The sequence below is a fragment of the Manihot esculenta genome, chromosome 10 (assembly GCF_001659605.2).
Source record: "Manihot esculenta cultivar AM560-2 chromosome 10, M.esculenta_v8, whole genome shotgun sequence".
In the NCBI taxonomy this organism is placed as follows: Eukaryota; Viridiplantae; Streptophyta; class Magnoliopsida; order Malpighiales; family Euphorbiaceae; genus Manihot; species Manihot esculenta.
In genome coordinates this window covers 7,107,359-7,134,931 of record NC_035170.2, presented here as the reverse complement: position 1 = coordinate 7,134,931, position 27,573 = coordinate 7,107,359, and the positions used below count along the sequence as shown (strand labels likewise).

General features: G+C 33.8%; 1 protein-coding gene across 1 annotated transcript in view; it reads left to right on the top strand.

Moving 5' to 3' along the window:
• LOC122724805 (DNA-binding protein HEXBP-like) overlaps window positions 1-7,828 on the top strand; it is a 45,473-nt gene extending 37,645 nt beyond the window's left edge. The window contains exon 2 of the mRNA XM_043960658.1: window positions 7,818-7,828. Within this exon, the coding sequence (XP_043816593.1) occupies window positions 7,818-7,828 (11 nt within the window). The remainder of the gene's footprint in view (window positions 1-7,817) is intronic.
• Window positions 7,829-27,573: the final 19,745 nt, after the last annotated feature.

Below are 27,573 nucleotides of genomic sequence, written 5' to 3'. Positions count from 1 at the left end.
GGTCATAGAAGGGCAAGCACAATAAGAAAGATCAAGAGTAGAATCATATCCACTAGGATAGGATGTTGAGTCCTGTCTTGTATGAATGATGATGTGATATGCCATGATGTTATGCTATGTTATGTATGTATGATATGTATGTGGGTTCATGTGTTTTCATATGAACCGCATGATGCTAATGATGCATGTATGCTTGTGTGTTGTTCTTCAGAGGAGCCAGAATGCGAGGTGCTCGTCGATCTGTGGAATCGACTGGAGTTCCATCTGAGAGGGAAGGTATGGATACCTTTCCCCCTGCTCTGCCAAGAGCGCAGTCGTGGGGAGTCAGCAGATGGGAAACATCAAGGGACCCTGGAAGGTCTTTTGATGTAAGCAGAGAAGGAATGGCTCCAAGAAGAATGTCAGCTAGTATGAGGGAAGTAGAGATGGATGTTCAGAGAAGAGATATCAGTTTGGGAATCAGAGTGCCAGAGGAAGGCATGGGAGATTCTCAGGAGGATGCTCAGACTCAGGATTCTAGGATTTCAGGTTCAGGAGGGATTGATCCCTCCACTCTGAGTACAGCTGCCTCAAGAGATAAAAGGTGGGGAAACACCACTAAAAAGGGGAACAGAGGCCTAAGAAGGTCAAAGAAGAGCAAGTTGTGGAATCGTTTGAAGGCTAGTTTGGGTTTTGGTGGTTCGAGCTCTGGCTCAGGCAGTTCAAGATGCGTGAGGTGCGGAAGGCCGCACAAAGGAGTCTATCGGGTGGGGACTACAGCTTGTTACAGGTGCGGACAGGAGGGGCACATAGCACGTGAGTGTCCCACTGTGCCCAGGTTGGCTCCGTCCCAGCCAGCAGCTCCAGGTAGAACAGCTCAGCCAGTAGCTCCAGCCGTGCTTCAGGTTAGTGGTCGAGGCAGAGGAAGAGGGTCAACCTTTTCTTCTGAGGGTTTCCATGGAGAAGGTCCGTCAGCTTCAGCTCGGATCTTCACCCAAGCTCAGCAGGAGGCAGACACATCGAACATGGTGGTGTCAGGTACGCTCACTTTTGAAAGTTCTGATGTGTATGTTTTTGTGAACCCTAGTGTTTTTCTCTTTCTTTAGTTGCTCTAGGAGCCGTCGAGAGGTTGAGTTGATAGCTTCTGAGCTAGAGTGTTCTCTTTGGGTCAGTAGACTCACGTGTGATCCATCTGTGGCAGAGTCAGTCTGCCGGTTCAGTTCTGTGTCAGTTGGGGGTAGATGCCTTTTTCTCGACTTTGAGGTCCTAGACTTGACTGTCTGGACGTCAATCGAGGGATGGATTGGTTTCTGCTCGTGGTGCTATCTTGGTCTGTAGAGACAAGGTAGTCAAGTTCAGAGGACAGGATGGGTCAGAGGTAGTCTTCTGAGGGAACACAGTAGGGATGCCTAGAGGTTTGATGTCGGCTTGTCAGGCTCATAGGGTGCATAGGAGGGGTTGTCAGAGGGTTCTAGCTCTTGTTTGAGAGTTTTGCAGTCAGGTCAGGGAACCAGCCTCAGTGGTTATAGTTAGAGAGTTCTTAGTTATTTTCCCAGGCGAGTTGTCAGGTTTACCACCTGTCAGGGAGTTAGAGTTTGGAGTAGGAGTGGTGTCTGGACCCAGAACCATTTCTATTCTCCCCTACAGGATAGTACTTGCAGAGTTGTATGAGTTGTTAGAGCAGTTGTAAGAGCTTGGTAGATAAGGAGTTTTATCCGACCTAGTACCTCACCCTGGATTACCCCAGCGTGGTGGTGGGAAAAGAAGGACGAATCCTTGAGACTTTGTAATAACTGTAAGCAGTTGACCAAGGTCACTACCAAGGGCAGGTATTCCCATGCAGGATTGATGATCTATTGGATCAGCTAGCGGGAGCTAATTGTTTTCCAAGATAGATCTGAAATCCGGGTACTACCTGTGAGAGTTAGAGTTAGTGTTGGGTTAGCAGTGAGAAGAAGCCAGTTAGTAGAGAAGATGAAGAGAAGAGAAAGGATCAGAGTAGCGCAGCGGAAGCCAGTGGAGTTCAGGAGTAGGTTGGGTATTGCTAAGGTGTCTCTTTGAGAAGGGTGATTCCTTATGGAGAAAAATCCATTCGGATTTCCATGTTCCTATGTTATGGAAGTTCGTGTCAGGTCCTAGTAGGATTCTTAACGAACCAGAGGTGGAGATCGCAGGAGGTCTCACCTATGCTGAGTAGCTAGTGCGGATCATGGACACACAAGTCAAGAAGCTAAGGAACCAGGAAATCCCAATGGTGAAGGGCTTTCGGAAATCACCCCTGGACAGTAGTGAGTGTCTGGAAGACCCAGGAGTTTTTACTCCAGCAGTGCCCGTGTCTCTCTTTCAGGAGAGAGATTTTTTTTTTTTTTTTAGGTTTTACTTGCTTGTTTGCTTGCATGTTTATGTATGATTGATGTTATGTTTTATGCTATGCCTGGTTGTTTGTGGAACATTCGGGGACAAATGTTCTTAAAGGGGGGAAGAATGTAATACCCGGCTAGATTCCAGCATCGGAATCTCTACCTTCTGGCGGAATCTCCGTTGGAATCTGGAGTTTCTGAAGATGCCAGAGGCGTCTAGAGGGGTAAAATGTGTTTTCTAAAATGTTTTCACATGATTTCATGGTTTTAAATGGAAAGGAAATGAGTTTTGGAAAGAAAAGACCAAGGAGGCATTTGCCAGGTTCGGTCGCCGAAAGTGAAGTTCGGCCGCCGAACATGGAAAGGCTTCGGGAGCGCCTTTGGCCTCCGAAAGTCTTGTTTGAACAAGCCAAGGTTCGGCCGCCGAAAGTCAAGTTCGGCCGCCGAACATGCATGAGTTTAGGGGGCACGTTAGGCCGCCGAAGGAGGTTTACCTGGCCGCCTATAAAAGGCCCTCAGATCGGAAATGGGCGAGTTTTCTCCCCATTCTCGAGCTCAGGTGAGTTTTTGTCCTCTCTTGGCCGTTTTCATCTTTTTCTTCATCTCCTTCATGTTTTCATGAGTTTTATGGTTATTTTGAAGAGTTTTAAAGCTTGGATCAAGGTTTGGAGAGCTTGGAGCTTTTGGAGCTTGGATTCTCCACACCTCAAGCTTTGGGTCGCACCAGCCCTCGATCTTCAAGAGGTAAGTGTAGATCCTTGCTTTCCTTGTGTTTTAATGAGGTTCTATGAAGTTTTAATGGTTGAGTATGGGTAGATATGCATGTTAGGAGTTATGTGGGTTTTATGCCCAATGTATGTTTATGTGATGTTATGAAGAAGTTTTAAGCTAGTTTATACTTGTGGGAGTGAGTATGCATGATGGGGAGAGAGTATGTGAGATTATGGGTTGTTTTGATGGTTTTGGCCTATGTGGGTCATAAGCTATCTATGTATGTTTTGATGTTGTTTTTGGAGTTTAATCTAGTTGTTAAGCTCCTTTGTGCATGGTTAAGGGTTTATGCATGTTTTGGTAAGGTTGGGTGTTGTTTTGGGGTGTTGGAAGGTTTAGGAGGCTTGAATGCATGAGAAGCTGAGTTCTGCCCTTCTGGGAAGAACTCAGGTTCGGCCGCCGAAGGTGGTTTCGGCCGCCGAACCTGTCTTTGGACGCATGGATTGGCCGCCTAACCTTGCCCCCGAAAGTTGAGTTTTGGCTTGAAAGCAGACTTTCGGCCGGCGAAGGAAAGGTTCGGCCGCCGAAAGTGCCTGACTTTCGTCTCTGGAGTAGGACTTTCGGCCGCCGAAGGTGCCGCCGAAAGTGCCCGAGTTTCGTCTCTGGGGGGAGGGTTCGGCCGCCGAAGGTGCCGCCGAAAGTGCCCTGTCCAGCCTTTTCAAGGTTGTTTTCTATGCATGTTTAAGTGATGTTTTAGAGGGTTTTTGGGGAGTTGTTTATGAGTTGTTTAGAGTGTGTTGGCACCTCATTCGAGTCCACCTGTGTAGGATCGGACCCGAGGGATCGAGGAGGCCATCAGCGTTAGCAGTTGCAGAGTCAGTTCAGCGTCTGCCAGAGGTGAGTAGAACTAAACTTAATCTTTTATATACAAAATCAAATTCCTAAAGCATGTTCATGCATCATGTTTATATGTAATAGGGTTGATTGCACTAGTTCACGAATATGGCGCATTGCATTATTTGATGTTGATTCAGGAGGTTTGGACCAAGGCGACTTCAATAGCCCATTTCTGTCATTGAGTCTTGGGTAAGTCCTTTGAGAGCCGGACAAGTACATATAGGAAAGTCCCTGTGCGCTCTCTGTGGACTAGGTACCCTGTCATGTATGTGAAAGTCCTGTGTGAGCTCCTTTGGGGGAGCCGGGCACCGACAGAGGGAATTTTGAGGTCATGTCCGATCCTTGAGAGTAAAGGATGCTAGCAAAAAGGAACTCTCAAAAACAATCCGTGGGGAATATTTATCTGCATGAGCCCCGAGACGGACCAGGTTATGTGATTTCTTTGTGTTCTGACGCATTTCATGAGAGCATGTAATTAATGAATTGTTTTCTTTGTTTCTACTCACTGGGCTTTTTAGCTCACCCCTCTCCCCTAACCCCAGTGTTGCAAGTTTGAGGCTGATCGGGAAGTCTCAAGAGCAGAGGTTAAGCTTTTGTAATAGTTTTAGATTAGCACTTTTAGTGTGAACATGTATTATAATTGAGATAATGATTTGTAAGAGAATGTAATGCAAGTACAGTAGAGTTATGTTTATGGATTAGTACTGTGCTTGGCCCTGAGACTTGGTTAGTCCCTGTTCAATACATGATGTATGTAATGTTTTAGATGTTGAGTTGTGTTGAACTAATCTTGTGGCATGTGTTGTTTACCACGTTATGTTATGGATGAGGACCCTAGTAGAGGTCTTAGGTTTGTGGTTTGATGCATGCACAGGTTAGGTTCTAGTTCTTTGGATGTATCCCAGCTTGATGTATGTTATGTTGACCCAGATAGAGTTTTGAGGGCTCTAGTAGGGGATCCTTTTATGTTTTCAGTTATGTCGCATACAGGTCAGGCTCGGTTTGCACATCAGATGTTACAGTTTTTATGTTAAAGTTTTGTTCATGTATGGGATTTGACCAGGTGATAGGAGGTATGTTTGGCTTGCTACGGGTCCCGGCGGCCTTAAGCCGATCTGGATCCTAGCGCCGGTGGCGGTTCGGGCCGTTACAGAGGGGTACCGATTTCCGGACTGTTACAAAGGATATCACAATTTCGGCCAGATCAAGATAACTATAGCAAAGACAATTCTTTTCTTTTTGTTTTTGTTTTTGATTTTCGTTTGTTTTTTATTTCGATTTTTTTATTTTTTATGACTAATAATCAAGATGGTGCAGCCATGGACACACAAGCTTTCACCGAAATCAATAACGAAGAAAAGGAAAACTCAAAAAAAAAAACTCTAGATCCTGAGATAAATAAGAATTTACCTCACTTTGGCTCTGATACCAACTGACGCGGAACCCTATGGCACAAGCCTCAAACCCACACGCATAAGTAGATATGGAATCCAAAGATTTGATAAACCCACCTCCTATGGCACCCCAAACTTAGGAAAGCTGAAACACCAATGATCGAAGGATTTAGATGAGAATCTGACAAACGCCACAACGAATAGTTGATAAGTAAGCCAAGATTCCTGGTGCAATTGATGAAAGCAAATCCTCACTCTCACTCAAAGCAATACACGCCAAAGGCATGAGAAGAATTCTGAAATATTTGATTCAAAGCTGCCTCTTACAATTGTTTCTTATCCTTATATAGTAAGGAGAAAAACAAATAAAACCCTAAGACACTCTTCTTGGGTCTGACTTAAACACATAAGACTCAAGTCCAATCACACACTAAAATAACACATAAGTATTAAAATATAAGCCCACAACATGGCCCAACACTCTAAAACTTAAAAGATAAAATATGCCCAGAATACAAGCCCAAACAAAACTAAAATAAAACAAGTGTTTAAATAATAAAACTAGCAAGCCCATCATAACAAAGTTGAATCTTCACAAAAGCCTTGCTTGATCTTTACTTTAGGCTTTCCTTTATGTAGTTTTAGCCCATAGGTTTGATTAGACTCCCTCAGCCTATGATTGCAAGTGTTGCACCAAATCTGTCCCATATGAGTTAAAGTACGCCCCAAATATATATGGATTATATGAATATGATTTTGAACTACTCTTGGATCCATTGGAATGATATAAGTTTGCTCCACACCATTGTTAGAAATTTGTCCTATTGGATCCGTATCAGCTGGCCGACTCACCTTCGGCAGCCAAACCTACATGCAAAACCATGCAACGTTCGGGGGCCGAACGTGAACTTCGGAAGCCGAATCGAAAGCACTTTCGGCGGCCGAACATTACCTTCGGCGGCCGAACATGGCAATTGTCCCCATAGTCTTTTCTCTTCAAAACTCGATCCTATTCCACTCTAAACCTTTGACATACTTAAAGACATGGTAGAATACCTTTCTCTTACCCTTCTAGAAACCTCTGACATCCTCGACTTCCACCGGACGGTAGGAAGTCCGATGCCTGATCTCGCCGGGTATTACAGAGGAGAGGAGGGAAGGTGAGAGAATAGGAAAAAAATTTGTGAGTAATGATTGATTCATGTATTCCTGAAAATATGATTTGATCCATACATAATAGTTGCAGTAATAACAAAAGTTGAAGTAATGAAATCAAGCCGAAAAACACATTCTAAAACTACTTTCCACGTGTTCTAAAGGGAATTAGTTTGTGATTCGCATAATGAATCAAATTTGTGATTTGCATAATGAATCAACTTTTAAATCATTTTTTTAGTGTTGTTATTTATCAACATTTGATGGTAACTAGTTATAAACTCATTATTGTTTATCGTCACATGAGCTCGTGACTAACGTTAGTATCATTTGATCAAATTTTTGTTAAGTTTGATTTTTTTACATCATTTAAAAAGCTTGGAAAGAACAAATGGACCAAGAATAAATTGAAAAGCTAACTTTACTATTTCTCAACTAAGATTATACGATGATCCATTGCATTATTCAAGTTTACAAGTTGAGGAGCTTCATAATATGAGAGATAAAGTTATGTTCAACTCAAAGAGATGGATATCGTTTCAGAAAACTAGGAAGAACAAAAGGAAGAATGTTTTTAGCACAATACCAACAAAACACTTTAAAATGAAGAGAACAATAAAGAATATGGGTTTCATGGGTTTCTATGGATCTGCCTCTCGTATTTGAAGAGTACCTTATGCTTTATTCTAGATGCAGAACACTCTGAAAGAGAGACAAGCACCCAGCAAGCCATAACATAGCCTAGCAAGCCATTACACAGGTTCATTTCAATCAGGTCATGTTTCATTTTGAAATTTTTGTATTTTTGTTGGGCATGGTTTGAGCTTCAAATTTTTAGGTCTAAAATCATGTAATATTTGTTCTTTATATAATGGTAGAATAAGTTTTGATAGTTTTTTTTTTTTTTTAACTTATACTTGTAGGATTTCCTTGTGCATATACTTGTTATGAATAGTTGTCCTAGTTAAATAGATTTTCTCTATACTTGTAGCATTTGATTTGATTTGTTTTGCTTTTTCTACTAGGATTAGACTTATATTAGACTATAAATATGTACTCTAAGAGGGATGGATGACCCTAGCTTTGATTATGAAGATCATATTGTTATTTTAATTCCTTTTTAATGCAAACAAAGTTTACTTTGCTTTGTGTTACTCCAATAACAATTAACTTATCAAGCAACTCTCCTTCTTTTAGCTTGATCATTATCACTTAATTATCCTCATTTTTTTTCACAATTATTCAAAAGAGGTGATGTAAAGAGATCTCAGTAGTTTATTTAAAGCTTTATTCTTATTAAAGTTATATGTGTCAATTTCAGGGTACGTGTGATTTTAGGATTTCATATCAAAATTCATAGTGAATTAAAATGAAAGTTCTTGCATTAAGTCTCTATTTGGTTAAAGTTACATCATCAAGAATTGTTCCACACATTGTTAGTTGCAAAACAATAAATGTAACTCCTGCTATGAAAAACAAAAGTGAAATAGCAATCAATTTTAGTTATCAAAGTGATCAACTAGCAATCATTCTGCAACGATATGAATAGAAGGAGACTTATATCTAAAAATTTATTCAACGATCAATTTATTATTATTATTTAGTCGATAAATAGCAATTAAATTCTAAATTATTGCCAAGTATGATGGAAATAGGTGGCGCAAAATACCGATGACTAATTTAGCGATCCATTTACTATATTTTCATGGTGAGATTATGGTGCTAGATTTAACGACCGATTTAGCGAATAATCTACTGCTATTTTGGCAACCAATGTGTGGTGCTAAATTAATTATGAACAGTTTAGCGACTAATCTGTAACTATTTTGCAACTAATTAGTGATCAATATATGGTCACTAAGTACTTACAAAAAAAGTAATATTACGATCAAAATAATAACCATATGCATTTGGTTACTAAATAGCGATCAATCGGTGGCCATCCTACATCGATATAATTAGAATTAGACTTTTATCAAAAAAATTATTTAGTTGTCAATATTTGATCACCATAGGATTGATAAATAGCAATAAAATTAATTTTAATGTTAGTTTTATTTATTTGTATTTGGATTTGAATTTATTATGATTTTTATATGTCTATATTTAAATTTATTTTTGAATTTATTAATAAAAAAAATTAACTGAGAGGTAAATAGGATTACAAATCGTTTGGCTAGTCTAGCTCACGCTGCAAAAATTGGTTAAAATACTCTTATTATTATAAATTAATATACATTTTTATACAACAATATGAATATATATTTTATATATGATATAATTAATACATATTATGTAAGATATTTTAAATAATAAACTATAAAAAATATAAATTAAAATCATTTCAAAAATATATATATATAAATTAAAATAAAAAAACAAAACTAAATAACCAAATCCTTAAAAAATCCTTAAATCCCTTTCAAAACCTACCGAGTTATGTTTCTCTAACTCTCATACAGCCGCCTATTCCCTTCCATCCTTCCCTTCCGCCTCTCCGCCTCTCCGCCTCTTCGCCGCTCCCTCTGGTACAGCTGCGGGCCTCCCACCTACCACCGGTCGTCCCTCTTCTATTCACGTTGTCAACGTCGTCGCTGCGTCCCTGGTCTTGGCTGCTTCTTGATCGATTCCAAGTACAAATTTCAGATTCCAGCGCCGCCCTTGTTGTCTCAACCGCCATCCTCCGACGCACCATGCCACCAGAACAAGTTTAGCAATTTATGGTCCACACTGTCTTCCAGAACGACCTTTTTTTTCCTCAGGTCACCATCGGCTCCTCATTCTCGCGACTCACACCGGCGGTCAGACAGATTTTGGTATTCTTTCTCGCGACTTCAAAACGGAACAATGCTTTTCGAGTTTCAATCCCTCTTTGCAATCGACATCCCCTATTCTAGATTATCCAAGGCGTATGGGTATAAAATCGGTTTAGTGGGTTTTGATTTTAAACGATTTTTTTTTTGTCTCCTTTGGTTGTTCTGATGTAGGTGAGCATGTAATTGCTGCCTTTTTTCATGACAATTAGTCATCTCAAATTCTATTGTTGAAAATTGTCAAATTATATGTGTAGATACTGTGTTATGGAGATTCGTATCTATTTACTCTTCCTGATTTTTGTTGATATGAGAATATTATATGTCAATGCCATTGGTTGCTGGTTTTTGCACTACTTGCTTTGATGCTCTCTAGTTCTGCTATTGTTTCTAGAACTTGGTTGGCAATGTCAATTTCTTATTGGCTTTAGAAGTTTCTTGTAGATATCTGATTCTCAAACTCTTGTGCAATTGAGTGTCTAAGTTGGAATTACAGCAAATTGAGAGGGAAAAATACTATGGAAAGCCCTTGTAAATTGGATCCTCTTGATACATCCTAAGATCAATTGCTCTTGAATTTGTGCATATTTCTTTTTGTGTGTATGCAATGTGCTATCAATTTTATACACACTAGTACTATACACAATTATCACTACGGAAATTAAGCCTTTTTTTAGCCATTTTGGTGTAATATGCTATGCAAAATGATTGTACCTCATTTATTTATTGGGTTTAATTTTAGGAGTTTTTATTAGGTTAAATTTAGGAGTTCCCTGGATTCTTTTCCTTGCTTTTATTCTTTTCTAATTTTATTATTTTATTATTTTATTCATAAGTGAATTTCATTGTGATTCTTAGTGGAGTTCTTGTTCATTTTTCTTTTTTGCTAGATTTTCGTTTTAGTGCTTCTCTTATATGTGCATGGTTATGGTGCTTGGCTCCTTTCAATCCTTTTCTTTACTCCATCAAGCAGGAAAAAGAGAACTTTTATACATTTAGCTTTGCATGAATTTTTGAATTGTTCTCTTGTCTACTTTACGAAGTTTAATATATGAAAATATGAATATTTGATTAAAAAAAAAGAATTTGGATCCTATTGACCATGTTGTGTAAAGTCAATTCCCTTTTCCCAAGTGCATTTTTTCTCATTCATAAATTTTTAAAAAATTTTTTTTATTAATTTTTAATTAGAGTTTTCTATTCCCATTCAAGTGCCGACGTTCAATCTCTATGATTGCAATAGGATGTTGACTGTTGAATGTGCCACGATAATTCCAATTCCTTGGTTAGAGAAGTGGTCAATCAGGCAAAGGAAGTTTTGTACAATTATGCCATCAATTTTGGTTATAGATGCTAGTTTGAAGACCATGTCATAATGTGTAAGAGTTTTGTTGTTGTCTTATTCGTCTGGCACATTAATGATATGTTGTTACCAAGCATGGATTTAATTGCTGACTAACACTAAAAAATTGTTGGAGGGGACCACTGGTTGGTACAAGTCTTGGACTTGCAACCTCAATTTTTTGAGTTAATTATCATCTATATTCAATTTCAATATGATGGATTCGATTTACAATCTGTCATCTAATTTCTGTTTGGTGTGTGGCAAAGGTTGAAAGGATGATATAGGTTGGATGAACTGATATTCGTAGTCATTAAAGTTTTGTACACAAAATAGATAGTGACATCACAGCAGACTAGCCCTTTTTGATAAACAATAGTTTGGAAAAATTTTGACACCTTTTGGTTTTGAGAAGAATTTGCACCAATTTCATGTTGATTAATGCATTGCTGAACAGTTTATTTGATTGACAGGATTAGCAGTCCTGGGACCAAATATTGTGATTGCCAGATTGCTTTCTATGTGTATTTGTAACATTACTGTTTATCCAGTGCTACAGTGGTTAAGTTTCAGCTTGCATGGCCTATATAGGACTTGTATACATTGGTTGTTATTTCAATAATTGAAGCTTCCTTCATGATCTACGTGCACATGCTGGTAAAATATTGAGTGCAATGAAATAGCAGAGTGCAGTTTCTCTAGAAGAGCATCTACTGTAGGTCAAATCCAGCGAGGGGTAAGTGCATCTCTGAATGGAATTTTATAATCTATTTGAAAGATGTAAAGCTCAAGATTAAGGAGTTTCATTGGCATGTATTGGATATAATTTGGCACTTGTAACAGGGTATGGCAATTTGAGTTGAACTGTAACTACCCTTTATTTTTTGGTATTTTAAATTGTAAAATTGTGAATTGAAATATATATTTACATATTGTTATTATAATAAATTTATGGATATATTAGATAAAAAAAAAAAGACAAATAGATTTAGAGTAGATTAATTCTCTTTCAACCAACGGCTAATTAGACTTCAAGCAGCAGCCACAAATATTAGTTTCTATTTAATTATCAATTAACACCATAAAGCGATCAAGTTGTGACATCATCCACTTAAATATAAGAGGAATATATTTAGTTTCTGTACAGCGATCCTCTAATAATCAACTAATAATAATTAATTAATTTGCGATTAAATTAGCGATCATAATTTATCAGTAAATCTGTTTTGATATCTGATTAGTGATCAAATGTTATTTAGTTGCTAAATAAATCGTAAATCGCTATTTATTTAGCGACGCGCTAAACACTAACATTTTATTTTGGTCGCTATTTGTTAAATAATGATATTTTTTTATGGTTGCTACTTTATAATTATTTTAATATATATTGATCATATCAAAAAATTAGAGAAAAATAATAATTTTAGTTTATTATAGATAGGGATTCTATTGCTAAGGTAATAATCTCTACAAGAAATATTAACCTAAATAGAAAAGGATTTAAATAGAATCCACTAACATCATTGAATAAATTATTAGAAATAATTTTATGAGAAGGTTTTATTGAAAATATAAGGAAATATACGGAGGGCAATAATTTTTTTTTGGTAAAAAACCCTATAAAATTAGTCCAAATTTAAAATAGATCAACTAACCTGGCCTTTGAATCTATTCATTTTGAACATGAGATTATTGTCCTTTAAAGATTTATATCTCTAATACTTTACTATTGGGTTGGAAATGGCAAATTTCTTTTTGAGATCACAAAGCTACAACAAACGTAGAATTCCCCAAAAACATAATATAGTAATTTTTGTAGATGTTTAAAAAAATAGAAAGAAACTATTTTTTAAATATTAAATAAAACAATTTTAATTTTAAGTATTTATAGATAGGATGAATAGTATTCTGTTCAAATACAAAAAATTAAATTAAATTAATTCGAAAATTCAGTGTGATTTTTATTTTAAAAAATTTTAATTATTTTGTTTTGATTTAATTTTAATTAAAAAATAAAAAAACCAAACCAAATCTATTAATCTATTATTTTTTAAGAATATAAAGAGATTATATCATAACTAAAATTTAAAATATTTCGATTAAATTTTAGATATACTAAAAATAAGGTGTAAAAATAAAAAATTATTAAAAAATTCAACCGATAAAATCGAATCGAATTAAATCAAATTAATTCAATTCAAATTAATTTTTTTTTAAAATCGATTTAATTTAATTTTCACTAAAATTTTAATTTTAACTTTAATTTGATTCGATTTTTAGTCTGAATTGCTTACTCTAACTTATAGCCTTATTTTAAGATTGAAGGCAATAATTGCATCTCTTGAACAGTTATGTCTGAAATTCAGTAAATAAATTAAAATACAAATATTTTTAATTCTTAGAACAATCCAAATACATTTTTGACTTGAAATATTTAATTATATTAAGTTTAATTTAAATAAAATAATTTATAGTTCCCTTCAAATTTTTCTATCTGTCAAATTCAATTGGTTTGGTTATGTAAGGCTTATAAATACCAAAAATTTCTCATGTGGAATTATTTTCCTTTTTCACTAACTATATCTAATAATTTTCCACCTAATATGAAAAAATACATCCAAACATGATCTTAGATTTATACATAAAGAAAGTATTTTTGAATTAAAACTTGCTAATAGTATAAAATTTCAGAATTTTGTCAAAATTAAATGGTAATATTTAATATTAAGTTATCATTTCTGAATTAATAAAATTAAAAATTTTAGATATAAATCAATTTAATTTTCATTATGTTTACCGTGAGCTTTAGCACCATATTACGGTGTCGTTTTCGAAATTCATAAATATTTATAAAACTTTAGCATTATTTATAAAATTCAGCTATCAGTAACGGAAATTTTTATTAATTTTATCAAATATTTAATTACTTATCTTAAAATTAGTTAAGCTTTATATTTTTATAATTAATTTTACTACTATCTAGTTAATTATCTTCCATTATTTAATAATATATTTAAAAAAAATTCCTAACAAACAGATTAATAGTTAACCCCCTAAACTTTTAGCTAGTATAATTTTTTAAATAATTTATTTTTTATTTAAATATATAATTTATTTTTTATGTAATTTAAATATTTATTTTTATTTTTATTAATGTTAAATATATTAATAAATTTAATTATATTAAATAGAAATTCAATAAATATAAATATAATGAAAACTTTTTTACAAAATTTCAATTCGAATTCAAATAATTAAATTAAATAACAAATATATCACATAATTTATTATAAATAAAATAATTTTATTAATAAATAATTACTAATTAATTAAATATAAAAAAAACTATAAAATGGATAAAGGGGTTGGTAATATGCAAATTTGATATAATATTTAGAGCTACTTCTTCTAAAATAAAATTAAGTTTAGTAATTTTATTAACTGAAATTAATTTTGAATAATACAAATAAAACAGATTTTAAAATTGTGTGAAGGTGTATAAAAATTACATAAAATATTTAGATTTACTTGAAAAAAAAATTGAATTAATTTAAGAGGAAAGTACAAATTTTATTCATTTTCAGATTTATAGTCAAAATTATATATTATGGTCAAAATTATATATTATGGTATTAGTGCATTAATAAATAATAAAATTTTCGATTCAGAAAAATATGGATATGATAAATAAAATATAATTAATAATTAATATTTTTTAATATTTTTAAGATAATAAAAAATTTATGTGGTTTCATTCATTTATATTTTAAAATTTATGATTTAATTTGTATTAAAATAACATCTTTATGATATAATTCGTGTGTTAGTTAGGGGTTAATGGTCGGTCGGTTTAATTTAAAATTGAATTGAATTGAATAAATTTAAAATTGAAATTTTAGTATTTATAAAAATCAAACCGAACCGATTTTGATTAGAAATTGAATCAAATTGAACTGGTCTGATTTAATTCAATTCGGTTCGATTTGATCAATTAGAATTTTTAATAAATTTTTTATTTTTTTACTCTTTATTTTTAATATTTTAAAATTTAATTGAAATATAATACGATTTAATCTCACTATATTATTGAAAAGAATATACTATTATCACTAATCAGTTCGATTTGATTTTTTTAATTTTTTTCTTATCAAAATTGAATCAAACTGAAATAATCGAAATTTTTAAAATTAAAAACTGAATCAAACCAAAATGAATAAAAAATCGAACTAAAATTTTAAATTAATTCGATTCAGTCTATTTTTTTAGTTTGAATCGAATACTTGCTTCTTAATGTTAGTGACTTCTAAATTTTCATTTTATGTGAATCACATAATATCACAGTATATGATTTTAATATATATTAAATTATATATTTTGGAAAAAAAAACATTAAATATATATTTTTTTACCTTTCCTCATATAAAATCTACAACGAAAACTAAAATGGCTTATTTGAATTTTTTTTTTTAATATCCCTCTCTCTTGCTCATCTTTCTGTCTCTTTTTTTTTTTTTTTTTTTTATCATCATCAATCATTCAACTTAAGAACAAAATGGTAAATATCATGAATTCATTGCATTGAGGATCACCAAAAGGATAAATAAATTCACAAATGGACACCATCTGCAACGTCTTAATCCATAGCCACATGAATGCCCTGGTCAAAGCGACCTTTCAGTACTCCAACAAACCTCATATGCAGCAATTATTGCTCTCGAAACCATCACTGCGAGCTTTGCACGTGCGTTTTCATAAAAGCTATGGCATTATGGACCGAGGACAAAGCAGCAGACTGCAGTGCATGTTGTCAGAGACAATCAAGAATTTGGAAGAAGCTAGCTTTAACCATTTGAGTTTGCATTCAAAGCTTTAGCTCTTCAATTGATGGGTTGTATCAGTGTACATTCACATCCATGCAGTACACTAGTCTTTGTTTGAGCTTTGAGTTAATGTTTTGCTTACATCTGATTATATTACATGATGTATGAAAAAATTTGAGTGTTGTTCTAACTCAACATGGTAAAATTCTTCTGCAATGTCAATCCTTACAAAGACGATGCTCTCCACAGCCTCAATCTCCTCTGGAATTTTGCTCCTTAAGTCCTACTTAGAACCTTTTAGTTTCACCTAATAATTTCACTACTATTAACTTTGGTTAAATATATCGGCTAATTGGATAATGATTTAAAAATTATTTGATATACTTTAAATTGAGCCATTATAATTCATATTAGAACTATACAAGTAGTAATCGAAAATGTCTTAAATAATTATATATTTCATAATTCATAATACATAATTTAAATTATTTAAATTAATTATTTTAAAATAAACATAAAAATATTCAAAAATTATTTAAATAATTTTAATCGAAACATTAAAATTTGCAGCTTAGTAAATGTGAATTACCTAGGTAGCAAAGTAAATTACTCATCACCACATATTCCCTAGCTCATGATAAAATTAGCTTAATAATTATTAAATAAAAAATTTACGTGTAAATTTATACATTCATGACATCCTCTTTAACTAATTCTGTAAATGATTTTAAATAAAATATTTAATCAAATGATTATAAACACTACAAAATAACAGACTATCAGCGATGGATTTTTCCGTCGAGGATAGTCTGAAATCCGTCGCTAAAACTTTCAGCGACGGATTTCCAACGGACTCAAATCCGTCGCTTAAAGTCATATCGCTAATTTTTTCCATAGATCATGGAAATCTTAGCGACAGATTTTCGACAAATCTGAACTCCGTCGGATAAATTTGCGACGGCTTTTCCGAAGGATAATTCAGTAGGAAAAATTTAGCGACGAATGTTGTTCGTCGCTAAATCCGTCGGAAATTCCAAATTCACCGTATGAACAATCCGTCGCTAATCTGTCGGAAATAATTAGCGACAGAAATTTTCCATTGGAAATGTTAACACATTTTAACAAATATTCTCACATATCCGTCGCTAATCTGTTAAAATTTGATCACAAAAAATAATTTCCTGCTTTTATTTAGATATTCCCTGTATGACCAAATAATTTATAATTAAGAATCATATTGAATATAAATCAAATATCATTCATAATAATTATAATTAATGTTCATAATACTTAACAATATTCGTAAAATTTAAAATAAATCCATAATATTTGATAATATTCATAAAATTTAAAATAAATTCATAATAATTAACAATGGTCATAAAATTTAAAATAAATCCATAATACTTAACAATGTTCATAAAATTTAAAACTAATATATGAATTTGTTGAACCATCTGATAGAGAAGTAGAACCTGCAATTGTATTATGCAGTGAAGATCTTTTTTTGTTCTTCAATGATTTCATCTGATCTTTTATTTGCTTTTCTATTTGCACTCGCATTTGCTCTTGCATTTGCTCTATGTCTTGTTTCATTTTGATCCGGTTATGCTCTAATATTTGTTCAACCTCCTCTAAAGAAAACATAGTTTGAGAAGGTCATCCAGGATGAGCTAATGTGCATGAGAAAGAGGTAGTTGGAGTTCCTGATTTTGGAATATCAGAAGATCCAAAACCATAAACCCTCCCTTTACTATTTCCAGAAATTTCAATCCACTTATTCAAATCAAAAGCAGACTGACTCTCACATTCTTTTCTATATGCATAACATCCAAATTATGTCGAAGTAAATTTGATTGTCAATATGGAAGCTCCCAAAATATACTCTTTTTTACCCAGTCATGCTGTACTCCAAACCCCGGTATTGTTTGCTTGCTAGTAGTTGTTCCAAACACAACATCACTCAACAAATTAACTTGATGTTGTATAACATCACCTGCCATACGAGAAGGAGGAGTTTTTTCTATGAAACATTTTCTAAATTTATCTTTCTGTCTTCGATATGGATGGTTAATAGGAAGGAATTGACGATGACAGTAAAAAAAAGATGGCTTTCCACCATGCTGAAGTACAAAGGCCTTACTATTTTCCATGCAATATGGACATGACATTCTACCATGTGTGCTCCATCCAAATAACATACCATATGCAGAAAAATCACTTACTGTCCATAACATTGCTGCTTTCATTTGAAAGTTTTGGTTAGAATTAGCATCATGAGTCTAAACTCCTTTATGCCATAACAATTTCAACTCATCAATCAAAGGCCTCAAAAAAACATCCAAGCTTTTTCCAGGGCTTTTAGGACCTGAAATTACCATATTCAGAAACATGTAAGGTTTTTTCATTGCCATTTATGGATTGCCATTCATGGAGGTAAATTGTAAACTACAACAATTACGGGCCAACAAGAATACGGCTTAGACCGTTACCCAAAAGGATTGAATCCATCAATACATAATCCAAGCTGAACATTTCTTGGATCAGATGCAAACCAAGAGTGGGTGTGATCAAAATGTTTCTATGCCTCACTATCAACAAGATGCACCATACTACCATCTAAATGTTGGTTAGAAGCATGCCAAACCATATGCAGAGCATTTTTGGATGACATAAAAAGTCTTTGGAGTCTGAGAATCAAAGGCAGATATCGCAACACTTTAAATGGTCTATTTTTTCGTCGCCCCATAAATGATTGTATTGGTTTATGTCGATGGTGACCATATATTGTATATGATGTTCTGTCGATGTTTTCTTGAAAGTACAACATATAATTGTTTACACAAACATCGATTTTTGTATAACCAAGGCCTAGAGTGGACATCATCTTCTTTGTATTATAAAAATTATCTGGTAAGAGGTTTCCTTCTGGTAGCATACTTTTTACTGTTCCCATAAACTTATTAAAACAACTATGACTAATGTGAAATTCTGACATTAAGTTCAATAATTGAGATACAGCAGATAACTTGGTATGATTATTGCAGCCTTCCCATAATGGCACATCCGCATCATGTAACAATTCATAGAATTTTGAAACTTCTAAATTCGGCTCCATGGTTTGATTGTTCATTTCAAAACTACCAACTCCAAATGTACCACAATTTATATCCATTGCTTCTATGACCATGCTTCTATAATCATTGACATTGTTGGTTGTAGCAAGATAATCAGTAGACTGTTTCTCAAGTTGTTCAGAATTTATTTCATGAGTGATAAATTCACCATGCCCAATCCATTTTTGCAAAGGTGATAAGTAACATCTTGTCTATTCTGAAATTTTCTATTCTGACACTTAGAACATGGACAACGAATTTTATCTTGGTATGTAAACTGTACTTGTGCATAGACAAAGTTTAGAAATGTCTCTACTCCAATCTCAAATTCAGAATTAAGGAAGCCATTTTGATCTAGTCGCTCATACATCCAACTACGATCTACTAACATGATAAATGTATTCTGAAATATAAACAAATTCAACTCTAATTATATACTAATTTAACAAATCAAACACACTAATCAATTTAACAATACATATCAAAATAGAGTTGAATAAAGGCATGTAAAGTAAACCAACCAAGCCGAACTATACATATCAAAAGTTATAAAAATGAGTTATAAAAAAATGGAATAATTTTTCATATAAATGTAATTATTTAAATAAATGTATTTTATAAAGTTTTATGCATGAAACAGAATGTAATTATTTTTCATATAAAGGGGATGATACAAGATTGTTCTGGTTTTTTTTTTTTTTTGTTTACTAATAAAAAATAGATAAAAGTTAAAATTTTTATGAGTGAAAGTACTGTAAAAATTGCTGTGAATTGATATAATCTTAGATGATTTTAGAGAATCTAAGACAAATTAAGGTCACAGGCAGCATAAGAAAAGAATATAATATTTGACAATAACAAGCTATCTTTGATTATATATATATATATATATATAAGTGCATCCAAAAGCACATTTAAAAACATTTTGACCGGTATGGAAATAAAGAAAGCCAATGTTGTAAATGGGAAAGGAAAGATAAAGAGAAAGCTCATTTTCTTTCTTATTGTTTACAATAATTAAAAAAAAAATTAGAAAAGGAAGGTGTAAAACAAACAATACCTTTTTTTTAAAGACCTTTTAAGATTTTTTCATGATCATAGTATTTTTTAAATTAAGCTATATTACTGTGTTGATTTAGTATTTTTGAATTGACTTGTTTAGCCATGCATGTGTAATTTTAATTTTAATTGTATTCAATTAAATTAAGCTGTGCAGCACAAGCTTGCTGCTACTGTGCAGTAGCAAGCTGCTATTGCCGCTGCTGTGCAGCAGCAAGCTGCTATTGCTACTGCTGTGCAGCATGCTGCTGCAAAAAATGCACAACAGTAACATGAAAATAACTAGAGAAATTCTGCAAAATTATAATTAAGGAATCAAAAAAGGAAAGAAAACAAAGAGTTGCCAGCAAAAGTTCAGATTTAGAGCAAAACCAAAGAAAATCCAAGCAAGAGGAAAATGGATCAGATGTAGTAATATAATGCTAACAAATCATACCAATCTAATGACAGATCTATATATATAAAAAAAAGAAAACAGAAGAACAAAAATTAACAACAATAAAAAATAAGCAACTAAGACAGATGAAGTCATGTCGATTTTTACCTTTCTTTCTCAATCTACACTTGAGAATATCTCCTGTGTGTAAGAAACAGCAAAACAAAAATGCTCCAATTTTCAGCAGCGGCGTATTCTGAAATGAGCGTCCAGCAGCGGCAATGGGCGACTACAGCGGTGGCAGCGGCAAGGACAAGGGTGTGGCACCGGGGAGGGGAGAAAAGAGGAGAGAGTGCGGCTGAAATTAAAGAGTCCCGAAAGAGATGGATTAGGTTTTTAAATATATTCTTCACATTTTCTAACGGATTAGCAACAAAATTTATTCCGTCGCTAATATTTTTAAAATTCGTCTCTAATCTGTTGCAAATACTTCGGAAATATAAACATAACGTATTCGTCGCTGATCCATCACTAATTCCGTCGCTAATTTTTTTTCCAACGGAAGTAATTTCTGTCGCTAAATCTGTCATTGATAGTCCATTTTTTTGTGGTGAAAAGTTTTATTATATGAATTCGATCTTATATTCCATGTCTCATTCCCTTATATTGCATAAAGGTAACTTCTATCCTATTCAAAAAATTAACAAAATTTACATGGGCTTAATTTAAATTGATCCAAATAATTTCAAATTTATTTTTCATTTGACTCAAAACACTAAAATTTCCTCCACTCAATTTTGTGACATCCTCATTGCAAGCTGAATCGACACAATTGCTAAATCAGGATCGAACCATTGGGTATTGTGGTTTGGTAGTAGTTCGAGTGGCTCCACTTCGGCTCCCACAAGTAGCCCTTTCCTCATAGGCCCACTAGCTTCGCATAATTTTCTGACCCAGGGTGGTTCTGATACCAATTGTAATAGTCCAGTCCAAACTAACCTAAATAACTTTTGGGTATTTTCCACTTGACCCAAAATGATTAACCTAAGTTATTTAGTAATTTTTGCTAGTTATTTATAAACCCATCAATTTTTCTATAAACAATCGATGTGGGACACTACAATCTCCTTCACTCAATTTTGTGACGTCCTCGTCATAAACTGAATCGGCACAAGACTGAGCCATTAGGTATTGTGGTTCGGTAGTGCCTTGGACGACTCCACCTCGTTTTGCACGGGTAGCCCTTTCCTTGCTGACCATTAGTTTTGCACAATTTTTCTAATCTAGGGCCACTCGATTTTGCAACGTCCTCGTCACAAGCTGATTCGGCACAATTGATAACTCTTTCCTCACAGGCCCATTAGTTCTGTACAATTTTCTGACTTAGAGTAGCTCTGATATCAATTATAATAGCCTGACCCAAATTGACTCAAATAATTTTTGGACCCATTTTCTACTTGGCCTCATAAGCTTTATAAGAGCTTGATTTTGATGATACCGAAACCTAATGTATTATGCTTATCTAACTATCTTTAGTATCTGAAAATTATTGAAGAATCAAAGGAATTCTCTACATCAGAAAGGAAGAAGACTCTTATGGCAACACAAGATGAATCAAAGAAAAAAAAAAGTGAAGAAAAGTATATTTAGGATTTATTGTAAAAGAATGAGCGAGTTAATATGTCAATGATAAAATCTTTTACTTTTATTCTATTTAAATGATTTCTGAAAGAAAATTTTTCGAAAGCAAGAATTTGAAAGTTATTATTTTTAGCTGATTAAAATTTTAGAATGCTAAAATTAGACATCCAACTTTAGATACAATTTAAATTTAGATATCTAAATTTCTACATGCATTTCTTTTAGATAACTACTTTCAGTCTGCGAGTTTAACTGATTTCAATCTGTATGAATCTTAATGTTTTAATGGCTAGTATTTTTAAAATTTATTACCGTTGAACTATCTCTGCAGCTAAGAAGAAAAAAATTTTCATTCACCTAGTTAAGAGATTGAATCTCTTCATAAATGAGTAATAAAAGCACTGATTTTCTAAAAGTAATCAAAATAGTATTAAAAGCTTTTCATTCAAATTTTTTATCTTCATTGGCAAACCTTTTCTCTCTCATTTTAATAGCATTCTGTTGTAATTGCTAAGAGATATTGAGAGTGTTTCTTTCTGAATTAAAACCTATATAAGTTTGATCAAGTGTCTGTGTTCACTTAGATTTTAAATACCTATTGAAGCTTATGTAGAAGTTTGAATAGTGAATTAAACTTGTAAAGGTCTACATGGACCTGGAGAGTTTGCTGTTGTATGTAAGGTTGTTCTCTTTCCTGGTAAAAGAGGTTTAGTGGAGTGATGACTCAAGGACATTGGGAGAGTGGACGTATGCAGTATTCACTAAACCATTATAAAATCTATGTGTTTAATTTTCTTATCCCTAAACTCTTTATTTTTAGATGTCATTATTAATCTGACATATGTGTTTATAAGTTAAATCAATGTTGATAAAAATATGACAAAATTAGCTTACTAATTTAAGCTCTGCTTTGCATTATCTGCATCTGTTCAGTACGTGTTTATCTGTGACTAGCTGTTTTTCTGCTAATTTAATCCTTGTTTTGCATTATCTGCATTTGTTAGTACGTGTTTATTTGTGATTAGCTATTTTTCTAAATCTTTCAAGAAAATTTTTAAAATATCTATTTTAAGTTATCACTCTTGCACACTTAGAATTAGTAGTCACAATTTTTCATTAAAACTTAAAGTAAGGGCTAAAAAATTGGTAAAGTGACCTATTCATCCCCTCTTGATCACTTATCTTGGGACAACGAATTGGTATAAGAGCAATGCTCTCTTTCTTGAGATTCAAATACCTTAGAGAGATCCTAGAATGGCTAGTTCTTCTAATTCTGCTGGCGTACCTACACCTTTAGCAGAAAACTATTCAATCATATGACCACCCCTTTTTAATAGCACAAATTACTCATTTTGGAAAGTTAGAATAAAAAATTTTATATAATCTGTTGATATAAAGGCTTAGCAGAGAATTATTAAAGGTCCTGGAATTCCTTTAGTTATAGGAGGAATTAGAGAAAAGAATATACTGATACAGATTGGAAAAAGATCTCTGCAAATGCTAAAACTTTAAATATAATTCATTATGCATTAAATGTAACTGAATATAATCGTGTTTCAGGTTTGTGAATATGCTAAAGAAGTATGGGAAAAACTTAAATTGAAGGCACAAATCAAGTAAAGGAATCAAAAGTGAACTTGCTAGTTTGTGACTTTGAGTTGATTGAGATGAAATCAGGTGAAACCATAGCTGCAATGAGCACAAGATTTACTGATTTAATTAATCTTCTAAAAGCAATTGAAAAAGGTTTTGAAGAAGCTGAATTGGTAAAAAAGATTTTGAGATTTTTGCCAAAGTCTTGGGAAGCAAAAACCACAATCATCTTTGATACAAAAGACTATACAAAGTACACATATAATGAGCTGATTAGATCATTAATTGCCTACAAAATGATGTTCAAAAAGGAGATTATAGAAAAAGAAAAATGCAAGAAAGTTATAGCATTAAAATCAGAAAAATTGACAGACGGCAAAAAGAAATCTATTGCTTTAAAGATACACACAAGTGAGTCCTCCGACATATCCAGTAATGAAGAGGAGATAGCTATATTAGCAAGAAAGTTTAGAAGAGCTTTCAGAAAATGCGAAAACAAGTACAAAAAGTTTGTTAAAAAGTATGGGCCAAAGGATGATTCTCAATCACATCTTCACAAAAACCCAAAAGAAGTTATATGCTATGAGTATAACAAACCCAATCACATCAGATTCAACTGTCTAAAAAGCAAAAAGAAGAAGAAAAAAAGATAAAGGAAAGAAAGCTATGAATGCAATATGGGATGCAACTGATAAAAGTTCAAGTGATGATTCAAAAGAGAACAATAAAGTTGAACTCTTCTGTATGGCTCTTGAAGCAGAAGCTGTTGAATCTTCAAAAGTAGAAGACATTGAGGTAATCGAATTTGAACCACCTAATATAAAAGAATTAGAACTTGCTTTTGCTAAAACTTATGATGAATATATGACATAAAAGAAAATGTGTATCATTAAAACTTAAAAATATATCTTTGAGATCTGAGAATATTTCTCTGAGTATAGTATTGAAAGAAAATAAATTTTACAAAGCCTAAATGATGTTGTTCAATGATTTGACAAAGTTAGAAATTTCAAAATAAAATTGTGAAATGCTTTTGAAGAAAAATAAAATTCTTGAAATAAAAATAAAATCTTTAACAAATGATCTAGCATAATTGCTGGAGAAAAATTAGGAATTGGATACAATGACTTTGTAAATTATAATAATAAATGCATAAATTATTTTGTGAAGGCTTCACCATCTTTTCCTAGCATTACATATTTTTACTATAATAAAAAATATCATATAATTCATTCATAAAGCTTCACCATCTTTTCCTAGCATTACGTGTAACGACCCGGAAACCGGACCGCTACCGGCGCTAGGATTCAGGTCGACTTAAGGCCGCCAGAACCCGTAGCAAGCCAAACATACATCCTGTGAACCTGTTTGATCCCATACATGGTCAACAACATATATAAAAATTTAAAACTTTTCTTTCATTCATACATTTCATTGCCAAGCCTAGCCTGTGCATGCACAAACATAACATAAACCTCTCATTGGAGTCCTCGTCAAATACTCCAATGGGGTAACATAACATAACATAGGCTTGGGTTACATAGGCATCATAAAAACATTATATCTCATACAAGACCATGTGTACAGGGAATACAAAAGACTCTAGTCAAGCACACTATTAAACTTTCATTACATTACATATCATACTTTTTCATTACAAACAAACCATGTCCACAGCTAAGCTATTACATAAACTTCTCTTACTCTGCTGACTTCTCTATCTACTCTGCACCTGCAAGACTGGGGTTAGGAGAGAGGGGGTGAGCTATAAAGCCCAATGAGCAGAAACTAAAAACATTGATTTTATTATTTCCTTTATTCTTATTCATTATTTACTATTCATTTTATTTTATTATTCTTTTTATTATCATTATTATTATTATTTATTTTATTTTATTTCCACATATTATTTAACTTTTTTTTTTTTCTTCTTTATGCTTTCATGAAATGCAACACATCACAGCTAATCACATAAAGGATGGTATTGTCACCATTAGTCCTCTTCCTTTCCAAAGTGCCGGGACGTAGAATGGGTCAACCGGTCTTTCTCTTACATAACACATCATAACATAACATTCCAATATGCCGGGACGTAGAATGGGTCAACCGGTCTTTCTCTTTCTTTGTGCCAGGGACGTAGAATGGGTACAACCTGGACTTTCATACATAACATGCCATATCTCATCATAACATATCGAGGACTATGGATCATCCAATCAACCATCCACATCAACATCAATTTATGCAATGCAGCATATTCGTGAATTCTAATGCAAACATCCTGAAATATCGCATGGCATTAGTGATGCATGGGCAATGCTTTATGATTCATTCATTTATTTATTTACTTTACTTTAAAACTTAAGGGGTTGTTCCACTCACCTGACGACTGAAGCTTTAACAACTCAAAGGTAGCTATCTCACTGCCGGGGGTCTCGGTTCCTCGGGTCCGAACCTACACAGGTGGACTTAAATGAGGTACCAAACAAACATAAACAAGACTCTAAACATACCCCCAAAAACCTCCTAAAAATACCTCAAAACACCCCTAGAAAACATGCAAGAAAATGCTGGACAGGGCACTTTCGGCGGCACCTTCGGCGGCCGGAAGTCCCTCCAGAGCCGAAAGTCAGGCAGGTTCGGCGGCACCTTCGGCGGCCGAAACTCCCAGACAGAGACGAAACTCATGCATGTTCGGCGGCACCTTCGGCGGCCGAAAGTCTCGGACAGAGCCGAAACTCCAACTTTCGGGGGCAAGCTTCGGCAGCCTAAAGCTGCCTCTCAAGCCATGTTCGGCGGCCGAAACTCCCTTCGGCTGCCGAACCTGGTTTCTGCCAAAGGGCAGAAACTTGGCTCCTCTTGCCTCCAAGTTTTCCAAACTTCCTAATCATGCATAAAACTCTTCTACAACACTCATACACAAGCATGCAAGCTCTTAGGGGCCTCAAACTAACTTAAACCCCAACTACAACACACAAGCAAGCCACATTGCTCAAGAACATACATCAAACCCATAAACTCAACTTAAAGCCTATCATGCATTTCTACCCCTTAGATCTACTTAAAACTCACTTAAAACATGCTAAAGGCTTAAGATCGACTCTTACCTCTTGAAGATCGAGAGAGAGACGACCCAGACTTGGAGATCCACGAAAATGAGCTCCTGAGTTCCCAAAGCTCCAAAACTTGTTTCAAAAGTTCAAAACCTTCAATGCAAGCTTAAAACTCAAGAAAAAAAGGTGGGGATTTGAAGGAAGAACACTGGATTGGGAAGAGGGAGGTCGGAAGCTAGCTGTGGCCGAAAATGGGAGAAAGCTCGCCCATTTCGGCTAAGTGCCCCTTTTATAGTGGCTGGCCAGACCACGTTCGGGGGCCGAAAGTGCCTCCGCACGCATGCCATGTTCGGCGGCCGAACTTGACTTTCGGCGGCCGAACCTGGGTTTTCCTCCAAAGACTTTTCATGCAAAAACTCATTTAATTTTCATACTTAAAACCATGAAATGCTTTAAAACATTTTATGAAAACATGTTTCTACCCTACTAGAGGCTTCCGACATCCGAGATTCCACCGGACGGTAGGAATTCCGATACCAGAGTCTAGCTGGGTATTACATTACGTATTTTTACTATAATAAAAAAGGTCATACAATTCATTCATATCCTATAAGAAGAAAGAAATTCAAAAGTAAAGAAAATCTGGGTACCAAAAGGTATAACCCTGTTATTGCTAACATGTAAAGGACTCAAAAGAATTTGGATACCTAAATTAAATATCTGATTTCAGGTTTGTCTAAATCATAAAGAGGAGATAAATAAATGGCATATTGACAGTGGATATTCACGACACATGACTGGAGACAAGACCCTATTCAGTAAGGTGATGATGAAATTAGAAGAATTTGTGAGATTTGAAGATAAAGGTACAATGAAAATTATTGGAAACGGAACGATTGGACTGAAATCATATATTGAGAATGTAGCACTTGTTCAAGATTTGAAATACAACTTACTGAGTGTAAGTCAACTTTATGACAAATGACTTAAGGTAACATTTCTGATTACACATTATGAAATTTCTGATATGAATGATAATATTCTGTTTATAGCATCTAGAATAGATAATATTCATCTGCTTGATTTTGAATGCTTTAAAAATAGTGAAGAAAATGCTTTGCTAGTTTTGATGATAATAGCTTGTTGTAGCATAGAAAATTAGGTCATACAAACATACATTTGATTTCAAAACTTTCAAAGAACAATCTTGTTAAAAGTTTACTAAAACTAAATTTTGAAAAAAATCGCTCATATAAGGCGTGTT